Source organism: Gouania willdenowi, chromosome 11, assembly GCF_900634775.1.
Source record: "Gouania willdenowi chromosome 11, fGouWil2.1, whole genome shotgun sequence".
NCBI classification, from domain to species: Eukaryota; Metazoa; Chordata; class Actinopteri; order Blenniiformes; family Gobiesocidae; genus Gouania; species Gouania willdenowi.
In genome coordinates, this window is record NC_041054.1 from 27,369,534 (window position 1) to 27,392,150 (window position 22,617).

At 38.8% G+C, this 22,617-nt stretch overlaps 1 protein-coding gene across 1 annotated transcript; it reads left to right on the forward strand.

Annotated features, from left to right (window-relative positions):
• The first annotated feature begins 1,446 nt into the window (after positions 1-1,446).
• LOC114472633 (uncharacterized) lies at positions 1,447-11,232 on the forward strand. The gene is made up of 6 exons (XM_028461942.1): positions 1,447-1,493; positions 4,204-4,349; positions 5,185-5,305; positions 5,396-5,525; positions 6,563-8,231; positions 11,147-11,232. The coding sequence occupies exons 1-6, from the start codon at positions 1,450-1,452 to the stop codon at positions 11,230-11,232; spliced, it is 2,196 nt and encodes a 731-aa protein (XP_028317743.1). The 5' UTR covers positions 1,447-1,449.
• Positions 11,233-22,617: the final 11,385 nt, after the last annotated feature.

Here is a 22,617-nt window from a genome sequence, read left to right on the forward strand (position 1 = left end):
ACTGCATATATTAAAAAAAACTCTCCTTAGTCTTTCACAAACTTAACACGTCCATACACTTCATACAGGCCGCACCACCAACTAGCGTTAGCCGCTTTAGCATATGAAACACCGTGATCAGTATCCACATTCTGCACACACTTTCTGTCTGAGCATCTAAATACAATCAATACTCACTTCAAAAGCATCAACAAAATCCAATCCAAGCTGGTAGACTCTGCATCCACTGGATTAAATATGTTTTTTTTTACCGGACTGGTTCACTCACATCTGCTCTACTTCATTGCTTAAAGCTGAGGACTAGTTTGGCTCCGCCCATCTATCTCCTATTGGTTGACACAGGTACACGTTCAATAAAACTAAAAATAAATCAAAAACCTTAACCTAAATTAGAGGCATTGAACATAACAAAATTATCTTAAAGTATACATTTAAAAAAATTTAAAAAAAAAAAAAGCAAAACATTGCTTATGCAAATTAGCTTTTATCAACAACCGCTTTTAACATTTTCGTCAGCTTAGTTTAAAGTGCTTTTTTTTTTTTAGACTGGGCTCCAACTGTAATTAACAACAATAATAGATCTCGGTCGTATTGAGTCCCAGTAGCAGCATGTTCACGGACGTGCACAGTCAGCATTAAGAGCATCTATAATGATGAACAAACATCAAAATCAACTTATTGTCTTTATCTGCTGTACTTATGCAGGCGTAGTTGAAGCTAAGTAGCTTAGCAAATGCTAACACGGTCATTGTTAAGCAATAAAACATCTTTGATAATTACCTGTGTTCACAAATGTTGTCGCAGATTCCTGTGACTCCAATGAAGATGGTTACATTTGTTCAGCAGAATCTTTACGTAGGATAAGACAGTATTCATACAATGTTAACAGTCAAAACATGGGCTTCATTATGGCGCAAGTGCTCATGGGTAAACAGTTACGTATTCAGTGACGTACAGACGTATTGTGGTGACGCAAGGACGTGGCAAAAAAAACCTCCGCGCTCTTGGTGGAAAAGCCCTATGTGTGAGTTCACCATGTACATCCCGATGTAGTGTACGTGTGGTGAGCACTTGGGGATATTTCTCTCACCCAAGGGGTTGATGGGTAGGAGGTGTGGCTTCACGCCATTTATAATGTTTTGGCGCGCTTTGTATCAGTCATTCTTGTGATGCTGCTGAACTGATTAAAGCTCTACTGACCTCCACCTGAGTCGTTCCTCATCCTGCCACACACGCACGCGCATCAGCCGTGTGTGTTTGTTTACATTGTAGCTGCTAGCATCTTTCTTAGCACATAGTAGAATATGAGAAGAAACACTCACCGTTGCGCAGAACAAACAATAATCATAGTGGACCCATCTGCTCACAAAAACGTTACATTCATCTGTTTGAAGAAGCAGAATGTTTGCGATAAGGTAACGACCATCAGCACAGGCACCGCCCACACTCATGGAGACGAAGGAGGACGTGAAGTCTGTGACCCCAGATTTAAAGTAAGTTTGGAGTCACGGGAATAACAATAAATAACCATGAAATATTAACTTAAATGACTTTTAGCGGTACAAAAACGTTTTTCAATATCGACCTTTTTTTTTTTTTTTGACACGGTGACGTCATGAACCCGGAACCGGAAGTGGCGCGCTCTTACCGAGGGAGTCGTAATTATAAAATTAATGTATTGACCATTTTGCGTCACCAAGATGCACACACTCGGGGTATTTGGAACGTGGATGAATTCTTCAAAATGGATGCCGGAAGTCGTCTCTCAATACATGGTGCGCTAGCTCCCACTCACACCCTGAGGTCAAAAGTTGATTAGGTTTCATTTCGGGGCCGTCCAGAAGTGAAATAAAATTTAAATAAACATTTTGAAATGACCAAATTACTCCAAAATAACAGATACACACACTCGGGGTATTTGGAACCCATCGACCGAGTTTCAGGTCGAACTGGCACCGCGTCGGGGAGATATTTGCTCCACACATACACATCCAGACACACATCCACACAGACCTCCCTTGAATTATAGTATAGATAGTATAGATTATAGTATTGATATATAGCCACCAATTGTGCAAGTTCTCACACTTAAAAAGATGAGAGAGGCCAGTAATTTTAATCATAGGTATACCTCAACTATGATAGACAAAATGAGAAAAAAAATCCAGAAAATCACATTGTAGGATTTTTAACGAATTTATTTGAAAATATGGTGGAAAATATGTATTTGGTCAATAACTAAAGTTCATCTCAATACTTTGTAATGTACCCTTTTTTGGCAATGACAGAGGTCAAATATTTTCTGTAAGTCTTCACAAGGTTTTCACACACTGTTGCTGGTATTTTGGTCCATTCCTCCATGCAGATCTCCTCTAGAGCAGTGATGTTTTGGGGCAGTCGCTAAGCAACACGGACTTTCAACTCCCTCCAAAGATTTTCTATGGGGTTGAGATCTGGAGACTGACTAGGCCACTCCAGGATCTTTAAATGCTTCTTACGAAGCCACTCCTTCGTTGCCCGGGCGATGTGTTTGGGATCATTGTCGTGCTGAAAGATGCAGCCACGTTTCACCCTCAATGCCCTTTCTGATGGAAGGAGGTTTTCACTCAAAATCTCACGATACATGGCCCCATTCATTCTTTCCTTTACAAGGATCAGTCATCCTGGTCCCTTTGCAGAGAAACAGCCCCAAAGCATGATCTTACCACCCCCATGCTTTACAGTAGGTATGATGTTCTTTCTCCTCCAAACACGACAAGTTGAGTTTTTACCAAAAAGTTCTATTTTGGTTTCATCTGACCATATGACATCCGCCCAATCCTCTTCTGGATCATCCAAATGCTCTCTAGCAAACGTCAGACGGGCCTGGACATGGAGTGGCTTAAGCAGGACACGTCTGGCACTGCAGGATTTGAGTCCCTGGTGGCATAGTGTGTTACTGATGGTAGTCTTTGTTACTTTCACTAGGTCCCCCCGTGTGGTTCTGGGATTTTTGCTCATTGTTCTTGTGATCATTTTAACCCCACGGTGTGAGATTTTGAGTGGAGCCCCAGATAAAGGGAGATTATCAGTGGTCTTGTATGTCTTCCATTTTCTAATAATTGGTCCCACAGTTGATTTCTTCACACCAAGCTGCTACCTATTGCAGATTCAGTCTTCCCAGCCTGGTGCAGGTCTACAATTTAGTTTCTGGTGTCCTTTGACAGCTTTTTGGTCTTGGCCATAGTGGAGTTTGGAGTGTGGCTGAAACTAAATTTTAGTCAAAAGACTAAATGATTACTGTGTAAATCAACAATGCTGTGCTGCATGTTGTAGTGCTCTAGTTCTGGTTCAGGGCTTTACTGGTGTTTCTCACTATAAAGTTTGGCCACATTAGGTGTAATTTGGCAATTCTGAGAGTTTTAGTCCAGGCTTGCTGCTCTTTTTTTATCTGTAAATATTTTGTCTGTTCTTTTTAATCATGTTGTATTCTCTCTGTATTTGAATACCTTTTATATTCAAGTTTGCCTTTTAAAATCTTGCCACAAACACCAGTTGAAAACGAGCCTCTTTTGGCTAACTCTGGCTCATTAAGTATGGGGTGTCGATTGTAAAGTTGTGCATGCTAAAATAAACGTTTTAAAAACGTATGTGAATTTTCTCATGTTACTTTTGACTAGATTTACAGAAATATTTGTGAAATTTGTGATATTTCTCTCTTGTAAAAGAAATATATGTCAATGTTAAATCTAAATGTTAAATAATAAATCTAAATGTTAAATATTAAATCCAAATGTTAAATCTAAATGTTACATTTCATTATGAATGTTAAATCTAAATGTTTAATCTGAATGTTAAATCTAACGGCACAATTTTACATTTAGTTTAGATTTAAATGTAACATTTTGATTTAAAATTTAACGTTTAGATTTAATATTTAACATTTAGGTTTAGATTTAAGATTTTATTTAGATTTACCATTGACATTATATTTTTACCAGAAAAAAATTACAAATATTGCTGTAAATCTGGTCAAAAGTAATGTAAAAATTCATATACCTTTTTTAAACATGGTTTGTTGCTATAAATTTGTTTATTTTAGAATGCACAACTTTACAATCATTGCCCCATAATTTACAGCATGTCTGTTTATTAATGTGCTTCGTCCCTTTGAAATAATCAATAAATTCAAATTCAAATGTCTGTTGTTTCCTTTATTCACAGGAAGTTGGACGATAGACGCAGACAGTGGAGCATGCAGGAGAGGCGTCGAGAGGAAAAGATCCTACAGCAACGCCGGGAGCAGATCCAGGACGCCACCGAGCGCTGCCGGAGAGCCAATCAGCCTCCTGCACAGAAACGTAGACCAAGTGAGTCGTTTGAAATTTAAAAAGTCGATCTCTTACCAGGGGTGGAGCAGTGATTTTAAAAGTGAGGGTGTTCTAAGGGCAGGGCTACCGTCAAATTTAATTTATTAAATTAATTTACTAAAACCATGATGAAGCTGTTATTAGTCAGGGATACTCAACATGTGGCTCCTCATGTCTTAATTTTAATTATAAATCCCACAGAAAACCTTAAAATTTAGAAACCTTTTAACATCTTACCTTTTTTTGGCCCTTATTGCAACTTCCTCTGTCCCGTTTTTGCCCCTTTACCCCAAACTCTTTTGGAAGATTTCAATTTTAGCTTCCTTTTGTCAATACATATTACTTTTTCCTAATTGTTTGTCATTTTTGTTAATTCTTTTTGACACTTTTATCCAATTTTTGTCAATTTTCATCCATATAAGTACCTTTTGCCATTACATACCACTCGTTTCTTCTTTTTGTCAATTTTTTTCTGGCACTCTTTACTGCTATTGGCCCATTTCAGTCACTTTTCACTCTTTTCTTGCAACTTTTGGACCATTTTTTTGCCACCTGTTGCTAATTTTTTGCCACTTTACTTACACTTTACTCATCACTGTTACTGTAACTCTTTGTTTACCTTCTCGGAATGATGGTTTTGTCAAATGGCTGGCTATGATTGGCTTGATCACCATTCAATCAATCTAAAAATGAATCCCTCTGTAAAAACTGGGAAGATTAATTTTAGTTTTTTTTTAATTGCAGGTGTCGCATCCGAAACGCACCTGTTTTTTGCACTTTGTCATGCATATCTACTCACTGATGTCTTTTCTTTTTTATTAACTATTATTCTTAGCTATTCCAGCCTTTAGTGGAAAGGTCATCAATCTGGACGATGCAATGAAACAAATTATAGGGTCTTTCAATATGCCCCATTCCCAGTCCTCCTTCATGTCTATGGAAACCATCAGAGCCAGGTGAGCAGTTGTACTAATATCTCGCTCAACTTTTTGATTGATTATGGATTGATTATTCCATAACTCTGCTTTGTTTTTCTCATCAAGCAGCTTAATTCCTATCGAACCAGCCACTGTTTCTAAATCCCATCATCACCCATTGCCTTCTGCTGTGGAGTCCAACACTGACGTTGTTCAGGAGCAGAACAAAACGAAACCAGAACAGGATCCCAGCCCACAGGTACCGTGTCTGTTCTAAAGTCATGTCAAACCTCACAAATGCATAAAACGGGTTTTACTCAAGATTCACAAACAAACTCAGTGTGGTTTGCAAAAAACATTGTTTCCAAACGAATGCTATACTGTTTTGTTTTGCAAATAAGAAACACACCAATCAACCAAATACAGCAAGTGCAAAAAAAACCTTTTAAGTACAAACTAAAAAACAGGACATTTCTTAGAAAATTTACTGGCATTTATGTGTGGATCTGCAAAGTGAAAAATTAGTGGCCAAAGTCGAGTTTTTTGTAGTTGTATATTGTTGTTTTTGTACTAGAAGACATGCTTCTTTGTATGTGTGAAACATGCTGTGTTTGTTTCTGAAGCGTTATGTATTTGTGTAATTGGTACATTTCCTATTTGTAAAACAAAATCCATTAGTTTGTTTAGGAGCGCCGTGAACACAACCGCTCTCAGAGCGGAACAAACCCAGCAAGTATCAGAGATGACGTAGAGTAAAGTACATGGGATTGTAGGTGATCAGCAGAGCCGGCAACAGCGCAAAACAGGGCTTTAAAACCACCAAAAAGCACGTCAACTTGTTGATGCTTCATTGTTGAATGTTGTGAAAGAACAAACGGAGATGGCACAAGTTTCTGTGCACTCTTAAGCGCTCGCTTTGACCCATAGATGAGAGCCTCTTCTTCAGGTTTCTGTTTTTCTGCAGAGAGAAGTCTCTACTCTAGTAATGGCGCCCTCAAGCAGTTAGTTCATGTAACTGCACCAGAGGTTGTTTTGAACGAATCAGAAGATCAGTTTCTAATGCAAACCAAGTTAATAAAATTATCATGTCCTTTACCCATTCGGACCGAGTCCGGAACTAAACCGTTGTGAAACCAACTTCACACATTGATGTTAATTGGAATGTAAAAGTCTACCAAAGCTCTATCCAACTGTCCAAATTAGCTGTGTTAATGAATAATAGAAAGGAAAAACAATATGAATAATTAGCTATAATTACTTTTTCTCTAAACATCTTGGCTTTGCTTTCTGTTTCAGGACATCCATCAGTCTGACTGCCTCTTGTTTAAAGACAGTTTGGAGTGTGAGGACGATGTCTGCGACACAAACAAAGATCAGCAGGTCTTTTCATCGTTTTTAATGAATGCGGAGAAAGCCTCTTCAAACCTGCACAGCCAGTACAATCCAACATTGGACTTAGCTCCCTATGCAGGGTTGACCCTTGTCGGCGTTGAGGCGCCAAAGAAACCGACAAAACGCAATCACAACAACCAAGACAAAACTGAATGGCGCCTTGTTTCTAAACCTTCATGGGAGTTTACGCCCTTTGAAACACTAAGTCATGAAGAGTTCCAGAAAGCTCCACACAACTACAACTTTTGTGGAGGTATTGGTGAGCCCTTTGTGTTGCACGCCAGGTCATCTGAGGTTTTAAGTCCCAAACTAGAAGCTTTGCTGGATCTCAAACAGAAAGTGATCCTTGATGACAAACTGGTGATTGATCAGTTAGCCGAAAAAGATCATTTGCCTGACAAAAACAGCAACAAAATATTGTTTCAGGCTGCAAATATCTTCCTGAACAACAGCCTGACAAACAATGTTGTAAAAGAAGAGAACGATCAGCAAAAGGCACAAGAGAAGCATCATCGGTTAACTCAGCAGCAACACCTCAGTGCATCCATCAATAACCTCAACAAGATTTCAAACTTACAACCCCAAGCAGAAATGAACTCAGAATCGCTACAAAGTGCGAGCACGTTGAAGTCACACTCGGACGCTGCTGCTGGTCCTGAGGAGGAATCACACGTGACTCAGATTTCAGGGGGACGTTCGGATATATCGGATGAGGTCGGGTGCATTAAAGGAATCCTTAAAATAAATCAATCTGAAAAAAAGTCAGGACATTTGGGCTTTAAAAAACAAGAGACAATAAGGGACAGCATTGAATTAACAGAAGCAAAGTTAAAGAAAACAGAAGGCAGCAATGCAGTGAAAAAGAAGGTTCGTTGGCTGCATTTAGAGGAAGAAGCTCAGAAGCAGAACTCCAACAAGTCGGCTGAATTTATTCAGTTAAGAAACGACTACGAGGACCACCAGCCACTTGCAACCACACCCCCAGGAGCTCCCAGGCTTGCAGACTCCACGGCTTCTCACCGTACAAAAAAGACCTGGACTGAGGTCGGGGTTCAAGTCAGCTTGGTCCTAGATGACACAAATGAGGTCACGGTGCCACAGGACTGCAACAGGAGAGCTGGCCTTGAGGTCCCCCGGAGAGAGCATGCCGCCGCAGCCAGAGCATTTCCTGTTTCCTCCACAACACCAAAGTGCATTCTGGTACGACCTCAATCCGCCGCCGAGCTGAGTCGGATTGCCAAAAGCAAAGGGAAGAGCATGATTCCCCGTCTACCACCTCGAACGAGGGCGGTGAAAGGATGGACAGCATGTGATCCAAAGGCTCCATATGGTGCGGCTCAAACATCACATGTAACCCCAGCAGACAGAAGCCATGCTGCATATGCACCTCTACCATCAGCATTCATCCCCACATTCTCAGAGGACAACTCTAAGACCCCACACACCTCGTTACACCAGGACGCCCATAGCAGAGCAAGAGAGACATCGTCAAAGAAGTTACAGCTCACTCCCACAGACGAAGAGGTTACTCAGCTCTGGCAAGGACTTCGTAGAGGCCTGACGCCAAAGGAAGGTAAAGTATATCTTAGTTATTTATACAACAACTAAAAGCAAAGCAGACAAGGGCTGTGTTGGAAACTACTCATACTAAGTCTGACGTCAAATTTAGTATGTGTGTGTTCACATTAGATAGTATGGAAAGATTAAGTACACGAGAAATACCCATATGTAAACTATATTGGGACATTTTTTAAGAATGCATGGTAGACACACTAGTCATACTCAACAGTCCCATGATGCATTGCGAACGGAATGTAAAATGGTCCTGGGACCGGCTTCAAGCTAAAAATCAAACATCCCCTTTTCAAAATAAAAGCATCTCTTCTTTTCTTCCATTAGTTTATTTCAACGCTTTTGTAAATAGGGCTCTTGTTTTGAAGTTAACCGGAAGCTTGGTCAGTAGAACAATGGAGGGTCGGCATTAAATGTGTTTACGCAGGTTTTATGTAACAAATGAGCACATGTTGATTTTCTTTTTGGTCACTTTCTCACTTAAAATGCTTTCAGAACTTTCAAAAGTGGAGAATCAACAGAGATATTTAGCTTCAGTGTACTTCAGGTTTTTGTCGTCGTATGTTCCAAATGCATCCTGGGAAACTTGGAAATATACTTCAGTGGGAACGATCATCATCCTAATCATACTTGTCATATAAAGTAGAGAGTATATAAACTCAGTGAGTTTGTAGTGTATAGTACAGAGTGGGACATTGTATTACTGTAACTGCACAATTGCCTTGGTTTGTTTTATATACATTACTGATATCATGATATTTAGAATATTAATTCAGAAATGTAGTATTATTGTTTTTGTTTCCATTGTTTTATGTTTCCTCCTATTTTAAAATCTATATCCTCATCATTGGGTTGATTTTGTTTTCGTTAGGCACATTTGTGTCATTTTTTACTAATTTTTGTAGATGTTCGACAAAAAACATTTTCATGCATTTTCAAAGTAAAAGACCCCTAAGGTAAAAAAGAAAACGATTCTAGGAATTTGTATTGCACGATGTAAGCAGCACCTGTTAGACTGCACTCACAATACACCTTCACTGCAAGCAAGTTCAACACAATACTGACAAACATATTCAATGATTTATAGTTTTGTTTTTGGAAACTCGAGGTACTAACAATTTGAAATAATTTTTTTTTTTTTTTTTGTAGGTAAAACATCAACTAAAGGATATAAACCACCAGGGAGCAGCTGTAGAAACCCTTGCACTCAGCCTTGGCCTCCAGGGAACAGACATCTGACCCCTCAGGTACATGCATGCAGATGCCTGTATGTCAGTGTAAGTGTGTGTGTGCAGTGGCGCTGCCAGGATTAGATTTCAAACATTAGCCTGACAGTCAAGGATACAAGAGGTTTGTTTGTCACATACTAACAATTATCATTACTTAGAAAATGAGTATTTAATGACAAGCTACCTACTTAACAACTGCTACAAACACTGGCATTAGCAGACTCTTCTTCTCCTGACCGCAGACTTAAGTTTAAAATCCACTTTTTCTGTGAGCTTTTTAAATTTGTCACCTTTGTGAACGACAATCTTTGGTTCTCTATAAAATCTCTTTTCCTTTTCTTGGTTAGAACGATTGGAGCAGCCGTAAACTACACAAAACATGGGCATTTTGATTATTTCACATTCTCAAGCTACTTTACTTCCTGCCCTCCATCTGAATTTTGCGCTCTCGCAATGCAGCAATGTGATGTCACGTGAAAGCAACCTAATGTCATTAATGACAATCATTGGCCTTTATGTTTGGCTTCAGTTAATTGACTTAAAAAACAGGTGCACTCAGCATGTTTAGCCTATTACAAACCAGCAACTGTATTATCCCCTCCCACAAACAATAAAAAAACCCTTTAAATTATTATTTTTTTCCACACCTTGCACAGTACGTACAGTATTCCGGTTGGCGGCGCCACTGTGTGTGTGTGTGTGATGGGGGACGGCGGTGTCCGTGGGGTGTTGAGTTGAGCCTAGTCAGTCAGTCTCAGTGGGTGAGTTTGAACTTGTAGAGTCAGGTTTGAAGCCTCTTTGTGAATTTTTGTTCATAAAAGTGATCAGCAACGCTTCTCAAGACAAAATATTGTGGCTCAACTTTGCAGAGCAGGTTTTCATACTTAATAAATGGGGGAAACCTTCTGTATGTGCTCACTGTTATTGTTTACATCCCCATTTATACATGTGAATGGCCTTGAACAGACAAGGGCAACTGGTGGCCAAGGGTAAATGCCCAAATTGACTCCAAAAACAAACAAAGTGACAGTGAAATATATAAATAACTCCAAAAACACACAAATGGACAACAAATGAGGGTCAAATACACAAAATGACAATAAAAATACACAAAATGAAAACAAAAGCACCCAAAAATAATCCCCAAAACACACCTAAATTGACAACAAATGTGAGTAAAATAAAGTTTACAAAATGACCACAAAAGCACAGAAAAATGATCAAAAAATGGCAACAAAAATACACACATTTGAATGCTTTAAACCAAACAATAATAAAATGAGGAACTGATGAAATGAGAGTTTAAATATACCAATTGCTCATTATTCTAAATTCTGACATGAAAGTCACCCTCAGATGATCAGTCAATCACATTTTCGTGACACCGTTGTGATAAAAGTTGCCCTTCCCTGGCCGAGATGATTGCTGTATAATCTGCATTGATACTCTACAGTCTATATTGTGGTTAATAGCAATAGTAATAATAATAATGTTTTCTTTATTTCCTGTAGCCAATAAACCTGAATGCACAGCAACTCAAACCATCAAATATAGACGGCTGGGACTTTCGAAATGAAGGTAGGAAGGTTTTTCTCTATATATATTCTTAACATGTATTTTATAAAGTTATACAATGTCATTTCCAGTATTCCATGTGCTATATAACCTATGTGCGTATGATTTATAGGGTCTGACCTGGAAAGTGTTGAAACACAGAGGCAGCCAGTCATCGACATCTCCTTTGAGGAGCATGAAATCCTCATCTCTCTATAAAGACTCAATCGTGAGCTGCAGTGTAAGTGATTGTATACATGGAAAAAACAATGTACAGTTTTAAAATGCTATATGATGACATTTCAACTGAAAAATAAGAACCTCTGCTTCTTTTTTCATTGCAGGTGTGCAGAAACGTTGTTTTGTACCCACTCCATCATGTGTAAGTACTTCTAAAAAGGTCTTTTTGATTTTGAAACACTCAATCAAAGGTTTACAAGAATTGCATCATTACAGAAGGACAATTATTTATAATAAAATAAATAGTTTTTACAGTTACAGTACGGATTAAAAAACGTAATAAGTAATTTAAAGTTCCTCATTTCTCTAACTTCTCTACATGGTGTATACACCAAAATAAGAACTAATAAAAACTAGAATATTTGCATTTCCCCATGAAAATTCAAGTGAAGATGCAGGTGCGCTGCACTGCATTAGCTTAGCAATAACTGGTATTAGCATTAGTTACCAATAAATGTCATTAGCTAGCATTATCATAAGTTAGCATTAGCCAAACAACAATGTTAGCACTAACCTAGCATTAGTGTTAGCCTAACAATAGTGTTAGCCTAGCATTAGCCTAGCAAGGATGCCTCCCGCATCCTCACTAATAAATTAAGCAATAAAAGTTATTATTATTAATTAGTTAATTAATAATAAATTAACAATACATATAATGAGTTAATTCAATGATCCATTAATTAACTAATAATAATAATTATTATTATTATTATTAATAATATTGTTGTTGTTCTTTTAAAAGACAAAAAAAATATAAATTTGAAAGTAATAAATAAATAGCACCATATCAAAGTGATCATTCAAGTAATAATTTGTTGCCAGACACAAACTAATAATATATTGATTATAAATCACTGTAATTAACAATAATAATAGATCTAAAAAGTTGTAGATTGTAAAATAATAAATAAATAGCATCATTTTAAAGTACCCATGTAACAGTTTAATATTTCTCACACATGTATTATTGTTTTTGTTCAGACAGGAGATGTGAAAGGTGTTCTTAACCAGCATCAAACATCTTCAGCTAACCACCGCCCTCCAGCCCGGAATAAAGTCTGACTTCCTCTTTGTGGAGCTTCAGAGCATACTTTAAGAATTAAACAGCAAATATATCTCGAGTCATTGTCAGTCTTTACTTCATACAAAACTACAGTAGGCCAGTTAAGTCAACTATTCATCAGCATGCATGGCTATGCTGTACACTACCCCCACCCCCGCTCAAAGAAAGGAAATAAAGGTGCGACTAAATTCTGTGCTGGTGCGACCAACTGAGAAAGTTAGTCGCACCAGTGCCACCACTGGAAAAGTTAGTGTAGAGCCCTGATGTAGCAAGTGTTGCTAATGCTAATGTTGCACCACTTTAGTCAAACAAAGTAAAAAGACTGTGTGACTATGAGAACATATCAGCCCTTTTGTTTGATGTTAATTGTACTTGGAACCAGTTTGATAAATTGCTTACATACAATTTAAAAAAATATTTGAAAATTACATTGTCTTAAATGATCTTTTATTCCTTTTTTTTCATTTAGGGCGATGATTTTAAGTAAGTGTAACACCCGTCCCAGGTAACCACTGTTTTAATTCTATTTAGATTGGTGGTAGACAATGGGCGGGGTCCTGGGTACTCTTACTTTGTAATAAATAAATAAAATAGTAAACAGGAGATACAAAAAACCAAAGAAATAGTCCTACAGCTTCTAAATATTTTTTAAAGGTGCCTCCACTCAGCAAAAGAAAAACCCAGTTAACTATACTTTTTTTAACTTTTACTAAGAAAAATCTATATTAAGTATACACATTTAACTATCAATGTAACCTCTAAAATAACAAAAAATAAACCACACACTCACAGGGAAATAACTTGCAAAAACAATCGAAGTTTAGTACAAAAATAAATAAATTGACAACATGAATAAAACAATGGTTCAGGTATTTTGTTCAATTTTAAAATCACTTTTTGAATACTCCTCTATTGTTTTTGTGTTCAACCTAATAGATCTCAGTTCAGTTTTTGTTGCAGGCCTGATGTTGCTTGTGATCGTTGTGGCCTTACAAACATAAAAATGGCCTCTTCACTTGCCAAGCAAGCTTTTGAAAAAATAAAATAAAATAATAGCACGTGCACCTTGTGCCTTGAAGTGTACTCACAAAACCTTGGATTAGAAGTGATGATATGGGCTGAGATGGGCTGCAGCCGCACGAGGCCCAAACCTCGATGATGGCGGTGTTGAGTTCAGCTAACAGGCTTTCACCTGAGCAGCAGGCCTTCACTGAAACAGCAGGGCCTCACCGGAACAACAGGCAGATCCAACGATGTACAAACTTCTTTATACTTCACAGTAGGGTCCAAAGAGGGTGTCTCTGGTCCATTCAAACGCATCAACAAAATCCAATCCAAGCTGGTAGACTCTGCATCCACTGGATTAAATATTGTTTTTTTACCGGACTGGTTCACTCACATCTGCTCTACTTCATTGCTTAAAGCTGAGTTTGGCTCCGCCCATCTATCTCCTATTGGTTGACACAGGTACACGTTCAATAAAACTAAAAATAAATCAAAAACCTTAACCTAAATTCGGGGCATTGAACATAACAAAATTATCTTAAAGGGGACATATCATGGTTTTAAATCCTTCCTTTTTACATATAAATCATACAGTTGTGGTCTATATAAAGCGGAACTGCAATACTTGGGTCTGAATTCCTCATTATTATAGCTCCACCCCTTTTCTACCCCTTTTTTGATGTGCTTCTGAGAGCAACTCGTTTTGGTGCGGTCTCTTTAAATGCAAATGAGACACTCCATACCCCGCCCCCTCTTCAGGTGACACTCGGTTTAACTCCACCCTGCTCGGCCATTTTTGTAGTTTGATAGAAGCGATACAGCTATGTAGCGGTGCATAAACTTTTTATTCAGAGGTTATTTACAAAATGTCAACAAAGGAAGACTTGTCCATCCAGCCTTACATGTTCGAGCCAGAGTCGGACCCGGCGGAGCGAGATGAAAATGAAGATGATGAACCTACAGAACCCTAACAAGTGAGCTAACACAAGCACCGAGCTAACGCTAGCGCCAAGCTATCCTCACGAAATGCATTTTAATACAGTCTTTTCAGAGACAAAAACGGCAAAATGAAATGACTAATGAAAACTTTAGACTTAAATTAAATCACGTAGGCCAAATCATCAAGGATCTAAAACGAGCACACAGCGCTAACATATGAAGTCTGAAGACGGTGCAACTGCTAATGCTAACAAAACAATGACAGGGACGTCTTATCATCAAACTTTTTAGCGTTATTTACAGCTTACCGAAGTACTCTGTTCGTCGTTTCCAAAGATAGAAGGAATTGAACCCTCAATCAGACAAAGTCTTTCGGCAAATCCTTCTTTATACTGGCGGAGGTTGATGAAGCAGTCATCCTTGAAGTGCTTCGCGCACACAAAAATGACCTTACCCACAGATGTGGGTACATTTCCATGAAAAATAAAACTCAACCAAGCACTTCGAAAAGGTTCTGATGCTGGGAGACGTTGTAATGAAGCGTGTGGGTTACTACATCCAACAACCGAACATTTTGACTTATCCTCTCGTAACTTCGGCATCCTTGAGCTAGTAAGAAAAAAAAATGGCGGATTGCTCGAAGTGTTGGACCTGGAGTTGATGTACTAATTTGGCAGTTCCGCTGCAAATACTGTGATGTAATAGTTCAAAAAACGTAATAGAGAATAGAAAAATCAAAACAGATTAAAAAATATGAGCAAAACAGAATATAAAGATATCTACGGAGCACCTGAAGAGACTAATTTGATTTTTTCTGTACTTCTAAGCACTCTAAATATACAACAAAATACATTTAAGGGCTAAAACAGTGGATTTAGCATGATATGTCCCCTTTAAAGTATACATTTAAAAAAACAAAGCAAAACATTGCTTATGCAAATTAGCTTTTATCAACAACCACTTTTAACATTTTAGTCAGCTTAGTCTTAAGTGCTTTTTTTTTAGACTGGGCTCCAACTGTAATTAACAACAATAATAGATCTCGGTCGTATTGAGTCCCGGCAGCAGCATGGTCACGGACGTGCACAGTCAGCATTAAGAGCATCTATAATGATAAACAAACATCAAAATCAACTTATTGTCTTTATCTGCTGCACTTATGCAGGCGTAGTTGAAGCTAAGTAGCTTAGCAAATGCTAACACGGTCATTGTTAAGCAATAAAACATCTTTGATAATTACCTGTGTTCACAAATGTTGTCGCAGATTCCTGTGACTCCAATGAAGATGGTTACATTTGTTCAGCAGAATCTTTACGTAGGATAAGACAGTATTCATACGATGTCAACAGTCAAAACATGGGCTTCTTTATGGCGCAAGTGCTCATTGGTAAACTGTTACGTAATCAGTGACGTACAGACGTAATGTGGTGACGCAAGGACGTGGCTCCAACTTGCCGCTGCTGCGGTGGAAAACCAAACCGGTTCTTCAGCTAAACAGGTCTAGCTCTGAAGTAGCTCTGGCACCAACTCCAGCTCCAAAAAAACCTCTGCGCTCTTGGTGGAAAAGCCCTATTTGCGAGTTCACCATGTACATCCCGATGTAGTGCACGCACGCGCATCAGCCGTGTGTGTTTGTTTACATTGTAGCTTCTAGCATCTTTCTTAGCACATAGTAGAATATGAGAAGAAACACTCACCGTTGCGCAGAACAAACAATAATCATAGTGGACCCATCCGCTCACAAAAACGTTACATTCATCTGTTTGAAGAAGCAGAATGTTTGCGATAAGGTAACGACCATCAGCACAGGCACCGCCCACACTCATGGAGACGAAGGAGGAAGTGAAGTCTGTGACCCCAGATTTAAAGTAAGTTTGGAGTCACGGGAATAACATTAAATAACCATGAAATATTAACTTAAATGACTTTTAGCGGTACAAAAACGTTTTTCAATATCGACCTTTTTTTTTTTTTTAACCCGGTGACACGGTGACTTCATGAACCCGGAAACGGAAGTGGCGCACTCTTACCGAGGGAGCCGTAATTATAAAATTAATGTTTTGACCGTTTTGCGTCACCAAGATGCACACACTCGGGGTATTTGGAATGTGGATGAATTCTTCAAAATGGATGCCGGAAGTCGTCTCTCAATACATGGTGCGCTAGCGCCCACTCACACCCTGAGGTCAAAAGTTGAATAGGTTTCATTTCAGGGGCCGTCCAGAAGTGAAATAAATTTAAAATAAACATTTTGAAATGACCAAATTACTCCAAAATAACAGATACACAGACTCGGGGTATTTGGAACTCGTCGACCGAGTTTCAGGTCGAACTGGCACCGTGTCGGGGAGATATTTGCTCCACACGCACACATCCAGACACACATCCACACAGACCTCCCTTGAAATATAGTATAGATAGTATAGATTATAGTATTGATATATAGCCACCAATTGTGCAAGTTCTCACACTTAAAAAGATGAGAGAGGCCAGTAATTTTAATCATAGGTATACCTCAACTATGAGAGACAAAATGAGAAAAAAAAATCCAGAAAATCACATTGTTGGATTTTTAATGAATTTATTTGAAAATTATGGTGGAAAATAAGTATTTGGTCAATAACAAAAGTTCATCTCAATACTTTGTAATGTACCCTTTTTTGGCAATGACAGAGGTCAAATATTTTCTGTAAGTCTTCACAAGGTTTTCACACACTGTTGCTTGTATTTTGGTCCATTCCTCCATGCAGATCTCCTCTCGAGCAGTGATGTTTTGGGGCTGTCGCTAAGCAACACGGATTTTCAACTCCCTCCAAAGATTTTCTATGGGGTTGAGATCTGGAGACTGACTAGGCCACTCCAGGATCTTTAAATGCTTCTTACGAAGCCACTCCTTTGTTGCCCGGGTGATGTGTTTGGGATCATTGTCGTGCTGAAAGATGCAGCCACGTTTCACCCTCAATGCCCTTGCTGATGGAAGGAGGTTTTCACTCAAAATCTCACGATACATGGCCCCATTCATTCTTTCCTTTACATGGATCAGTCGTCCTGGTCCCTTTACAGAGAAACAGCCCCAAAGCATGATGTTACCACCCCCATGCTTTACAGTAGGTATGATGTTCTTTCTCCTCCAAACACGACGAGTTGAGTTTTTACCAAAAAAGTTCTATTTTGGTTTCATCTGACCATATGACATTCACCCAATCCTCTTCTGGATCATCCAAATGCTCTCTAGTAAACTTCAGACTGGCCTGGACATGTAGTGGCTTAAGCAGGAGGACACGTCTGGCACTGCAGGATTTGAGTCCCTGGTGGCGTACTGTGTTACTGATGGTAGCCTTTGTTACTTTGGTCCCAGCTCTCTGCAGGTCATTCACTCGGTCCCCCCGTGTAGTTCTGGGATTTTTGCTCATTGTTCTTGAGATCTTGAGTGGAGCCCCAGATAAAGGGAGATCATCAGTGGTCTTGTATGTCTTCCATTTTCTAATAATTCGTCCCACAGTTGATTTCTTCACACCAAGCTGCTTACCTATTGCAGATTCAGTCTTCCCAGCCTGGTGCAGGTCTACAATTTAGTTTCTGGTGTCCTTTGACAGCTTTTTGGTCTTGGCCATAGTGGAGTTTGGAGTGTGACTGTTTGAGGTTGTGGACAGGTGTCTTTTATACTGATAACAAAGAACCTCTTAAAGAAGAAGTTACAGGTCTGTGAGAGCAAGAAATCTTGCTTGTTTGTAGGTGACCAAATACTTATTTTACTGAGGGATTTACCAATTAATTCATTAAAAATCCTACAATGAGATTTTCTGGATTTTTTTTCTTATTTTGTCTTTCATAGTCAAGGTATATCTATGATGAAAATTACAGGCCTCTCTCATCTTTATAAGTGGGAGAACTTGCAAAATTTGGTGGCTGACTATATACTTATATATATATATATATATATATACATATATATTAATTCACTTTCATATATATTAATACACTTTCATATACAGTATATATTTAATTTTCTGAACGGCTTGCCATAATAATTATATATTATAAAATATGATAATTATATATAGAGAGAGAGAAGGTAGGCAAAGTCACAAAACAAAGGCATGGTTAGATGGTTGCTGAGCAACAAGAGAACATGTTGCATCCTATATTGATTAATACTTATCAAGTCGGGAGGACTGTATTACCCTAACATTACATATCAAATGTAATTTACTTCTAAATAACTCCGTAACATTGCTAAAATCAGATCTATCCTGACGCCGAAAAACTAGTCCATGCTTTTGTTACCTCTAGACTGGATTATTGTAATTCTCTTTTAGCAGGCTGCCCGAGCAAGTCACTTAAGACACTTCAGCTGGTTCAAAATGCTGCAGCACGTGTACTGACTAAAACTAGGACAAGAGATCACATTACTCCTGTATTAGCCTCTCTGCATTGGCTTCCCATAAAATATAGAATAGAATTCAAGATTCTTCTTCTCACTTATAAAGCCCTAAACGGACAGGCACCAGTCTATCTCAAGGAGCTTGTAGTGCCATACAATCCCCCCAGAACACTACGCTCTCAAAATGCTGGCCTACTCGTTGTTCCATTTGTCTCTAAAAGTAGTATAGGAGGAAGAGCTTTCAGTTATCAGGCCCCACTTCTCTGGAACCATCTACCAACCATGGTTCGGGGGGCAGACACACTCTCTACCTTTAAGGTTAGGCTCAAAACATTCCTCTTTGGTAAAGCTTTTAGTTAGGAACCAGCTCATAGCTCATAGGTAAGATGCAATAGGCATAGACTGCCGGGGGGGGGGGGTCTGGCATGCTCGGTTGGAGAGAGGTTGGAGAGGGCGTTAAGAGAGAGGTCATTTTGGTTAGAGAGGGACCGGAGAGGGTCCCATTCCTCTCTCAAACACTCCCTCTATGTCTGCTTCTTCCCTTGTGTGTTTGCTCCTGTACTCCTTCTGGCTTTTGTCTTGCAGGTCCGTGGGATCCTCAGTGTGGAGTTACAGAGTCTCAACAACTTTGTCTCCACCCTTTCCTCTGCACACACCCAACACAGCATAACGTGGATGGCTGTTCATCATAGGAATGGGATCCACACAAGGTTCTTGCTGCTTAACAGAAGGTTTTCCTTGCCGCCATAATGAATTCATGTTGGGTGTGGGATACATATGTATGTGTATAACGTATATATGCATATGTGTGTATCCATAAAATGAAGAGTCCGTCCTTAAGACTGCGCTACTGTAAAGTGTCTTGAGATACCATTGGTTATGATTTGGCGCTATACAGATAAAAGATTGATTGAGATTGATTGATATATTGTGCATTTGTATGTACTAATTCATTTATTTCTTGACTTGGAGTATATTTTATTTTTACAGATTGATGAAACTGTCATTGGAGATAGAGTCTCTACTGTGGCCTTCTGCAGACAAGCAGCACTGTCGCAAAAATCACCATCCAGGAAAGAATCCATACTTTCAAAGCTACGACAAAGACTGTCTGGAGCTGAGGGGATGCCTCCAAAAAAGAAATCATCTTAGTGGGCAGGAAATACAAATGCCAAACGGAAATTGAGACGAATTGAGGTTGGCTGGATGGATTTTGATGAGGAAGAGGAAAGGTACAAACAGGTGAAGGCTGTAAGTGGTGGAGGAACGAGGCATCTTTCTATTGACAAAGACGAAACAGTGGCAAATATCAAAGGTATTGCTGAAAACCTTTTTTTCCCCAACGGCCATTCAATAAAAAAACAAAAGTCTTTCACACTATTCAACTCATATTGAGAGCTCACAGATACATGTTGATGTGTCCAATACTGTAGACGAGTTGTATAGCCAAAGCAAAGTCAGAATGCTGCGACTTTATCTGTGCACCAAAAAGACAACAGGACAGCAGCCCTCAGGAGTGGAGGTAGGTGATCACGAAATAAGCCAACCCTCAGTATGTAAGTTATGTAGCAGTGGATGAACCAAACCTCGAAACACTCTTTCCAGAAAAAGAGGATGATGCACCTCCTCAAACAGTGGATCTGCCACCGGTGCTTGCAGGGGAAGCCGGTGTTCCAGCTCAAGCACTTCCTGAACCACAATCTTGTCCTGTAACGCTGATTGTAAGAAGAGGTCACTGTCTCACTGACTTGATCAGGTACATCGGGGAAATTGATTGCAACCATCTTCAGCTTTTCCTGCGGTTCTGTACAGGATCTGATCTCTTGGATAAGGCCATACTAATTGAGTTCATAGAAACCACAGATTTCCTCCGTAGACCACAGTCCCACACATGTGGATGTGTACTAAAGCTGCCCATTGGCTACTACAGCTATCCAGATTTTTGCAGGGAATTTAACATCATTCTCACAAGCTCAATGTGGGTAATGGGTGTGGTGTAGGTAGTAATATAAACAATAGCATGAAGGATGTGACAGCTCCTTGTTCGAATGGATGGTTTTGCTATTTGTAATATGTACTCCATTGTTGCTTTTTTATGTTTGACATTTTATTTCATCTGCCTTTAAAGGGGTTGCTGTGTTCTTTCACAGTCAAATGGTAAGCTTAAAGGGATGGTTTGGGTTTTTTGAAATGGGGTTTGTATGAGGTGTGTATGCTTAGTCGGTGTCTTACCTGCAGTAGACAGCACTCGGCGCTCTCCCAGTTTGCAGAAGTAGAGGGGAGTGACGGGACAGAAGCAGAGCAAACATTGCTGGGGACGGGGACAGCAATATCGCAACAAAACATCCTGTATTACTCTGGTTAGTGCCACAGGAAACTACTACTTTATGAGCAGGTGAAGAGCTGAAAATATTCCAAATATAGCGTACAGTTACTGTTCTACAAACTGGGAGAATTCTGAGCGCTGTCTACTGCAGGTACACTGACTAGGCATATGTACAGCTCCACTTCAAATACCAAAATCCAATTGATTAAGCATGTTTCATATTATTATTACCGTTTTTTGTAGCAACCCCAGTAGAAAAAAGGAAGTAAGCCTTGACTGATGTTTTCATGGTAAAAAGTGGTTTACACTTTAAAGAAGTTTAAATAAATAACAATAATTCTTTTCCTGTTATTATGTACAAAATACAACCTGTTTTTCAATGTGGCGTATTTTGAAAACAGACCAATGAATAAACCATTCAAGTTGGTTCAAAATGTTGATATCCTCTCAGTTACATTCAATACATCTTTACACTTGAACAATTCTAATGACACCACCCATAGTTATTTATGACATCACTTTCTAGCATTATAAATGTGCTGTGACTGATAATGAAAGACACAATTCTTCATCAAACATTCAATTGTTTTATTTTCTTCCATCATTATAAAAACAGAGGCTCAGGAAACATACAGAGCATTGTTGATACAACCATCATAATGATGCACTATACAGTCGTCTATTTGGTTTTCTTGTCTAATTGATCATAACATTAGAATCATGATGTCATTGCCAGTCTGTGTGGTTGCTGTCCAGGGTGCTATTGTCCTTGTTATGGATGGTTAGGTGGATATTTTTTGTGTTACCATTTAGGTGATGCCAATAAGAAATCAGTTTATTTTTGTTTGAACTTTACCCTAAAGCAAAATACCAAAAACGTGTAACAACCAAACTTTATGAACAACTTTTGAAGCTATTACAGTTTGACAAGTTTAATATTTATTGAAGAATAATGACTCTAGCCCCAAAAGATAGATTTTGTCTAACTTGTACAACTATTTAAGTTAAACATTTCTTATTTTTTAGCTAACTATAGCTATCAATACTTAATGATGAGCTAATTTACTGACAAATAGGTAAAATTGAAAACAGTAAGTTATACAGTCTTTTCTGATTATTTTGGTTTAAACAAAGACACAAGATGATCACACAAATATAAAAAGTAATATGTATATTATGCTATTAAAAAAATGTACTAAAGTACCAAATGTACCACACGATTTATTGTCCATTCAAATAGCCTCAAATAACTGAGAACGAACCGTGTCCCTCGGATGAAAATATAAATCAAGTGCCTGGGACAAGGTAGATGGGAACTCCAAGCTTGATTCCTCCATTATTATTGTGCACAAATCAAACATGTCCACATCACATGGGACTGAACTAAAAAATGTGCACCTGTCTCTACATGTGGTCAAATCTTCAGTCAGTGGAACAAGACATTCTTCTGCACCCCAAAGGTGAGGGGCCATGTACATGACATCAGGTATCCCACTGGGCACGTTAGTGTTCTTGGTGGGCCTTATACGGTGAGCATTCCAAACACTCCGGATGTCATTTAATACCTCCTGTTGAAGAAACAATAATGATTAAGTGACAGCTGGTTTACAGTGTATTTTTAAACAGTGATTAGGGCCTACAATAAGT

Coding starts and splice junctions, on each gene's coding strand:
- LOC114472633 (XM_028461942.1), top strand. CDS start 1,450: ATGGAGACGAAGGAGGACGTGAAGTCTGTGACCCCAGATTTAAA. Junction 5,526..6,562: donor AACAGGATCCCAGCCCACAG/GTACCGTGTCTG, acceptor TTTCTGTTTCAG/GACATCCATCAGTCTGACTG. Junction 8,232..11,146: donor AGGCCTGACGCCAAAGGAAG/GTAAAGTATATC, acceptor TATGATTTATAG/GGTCTGACCTGGAAAGTGTT.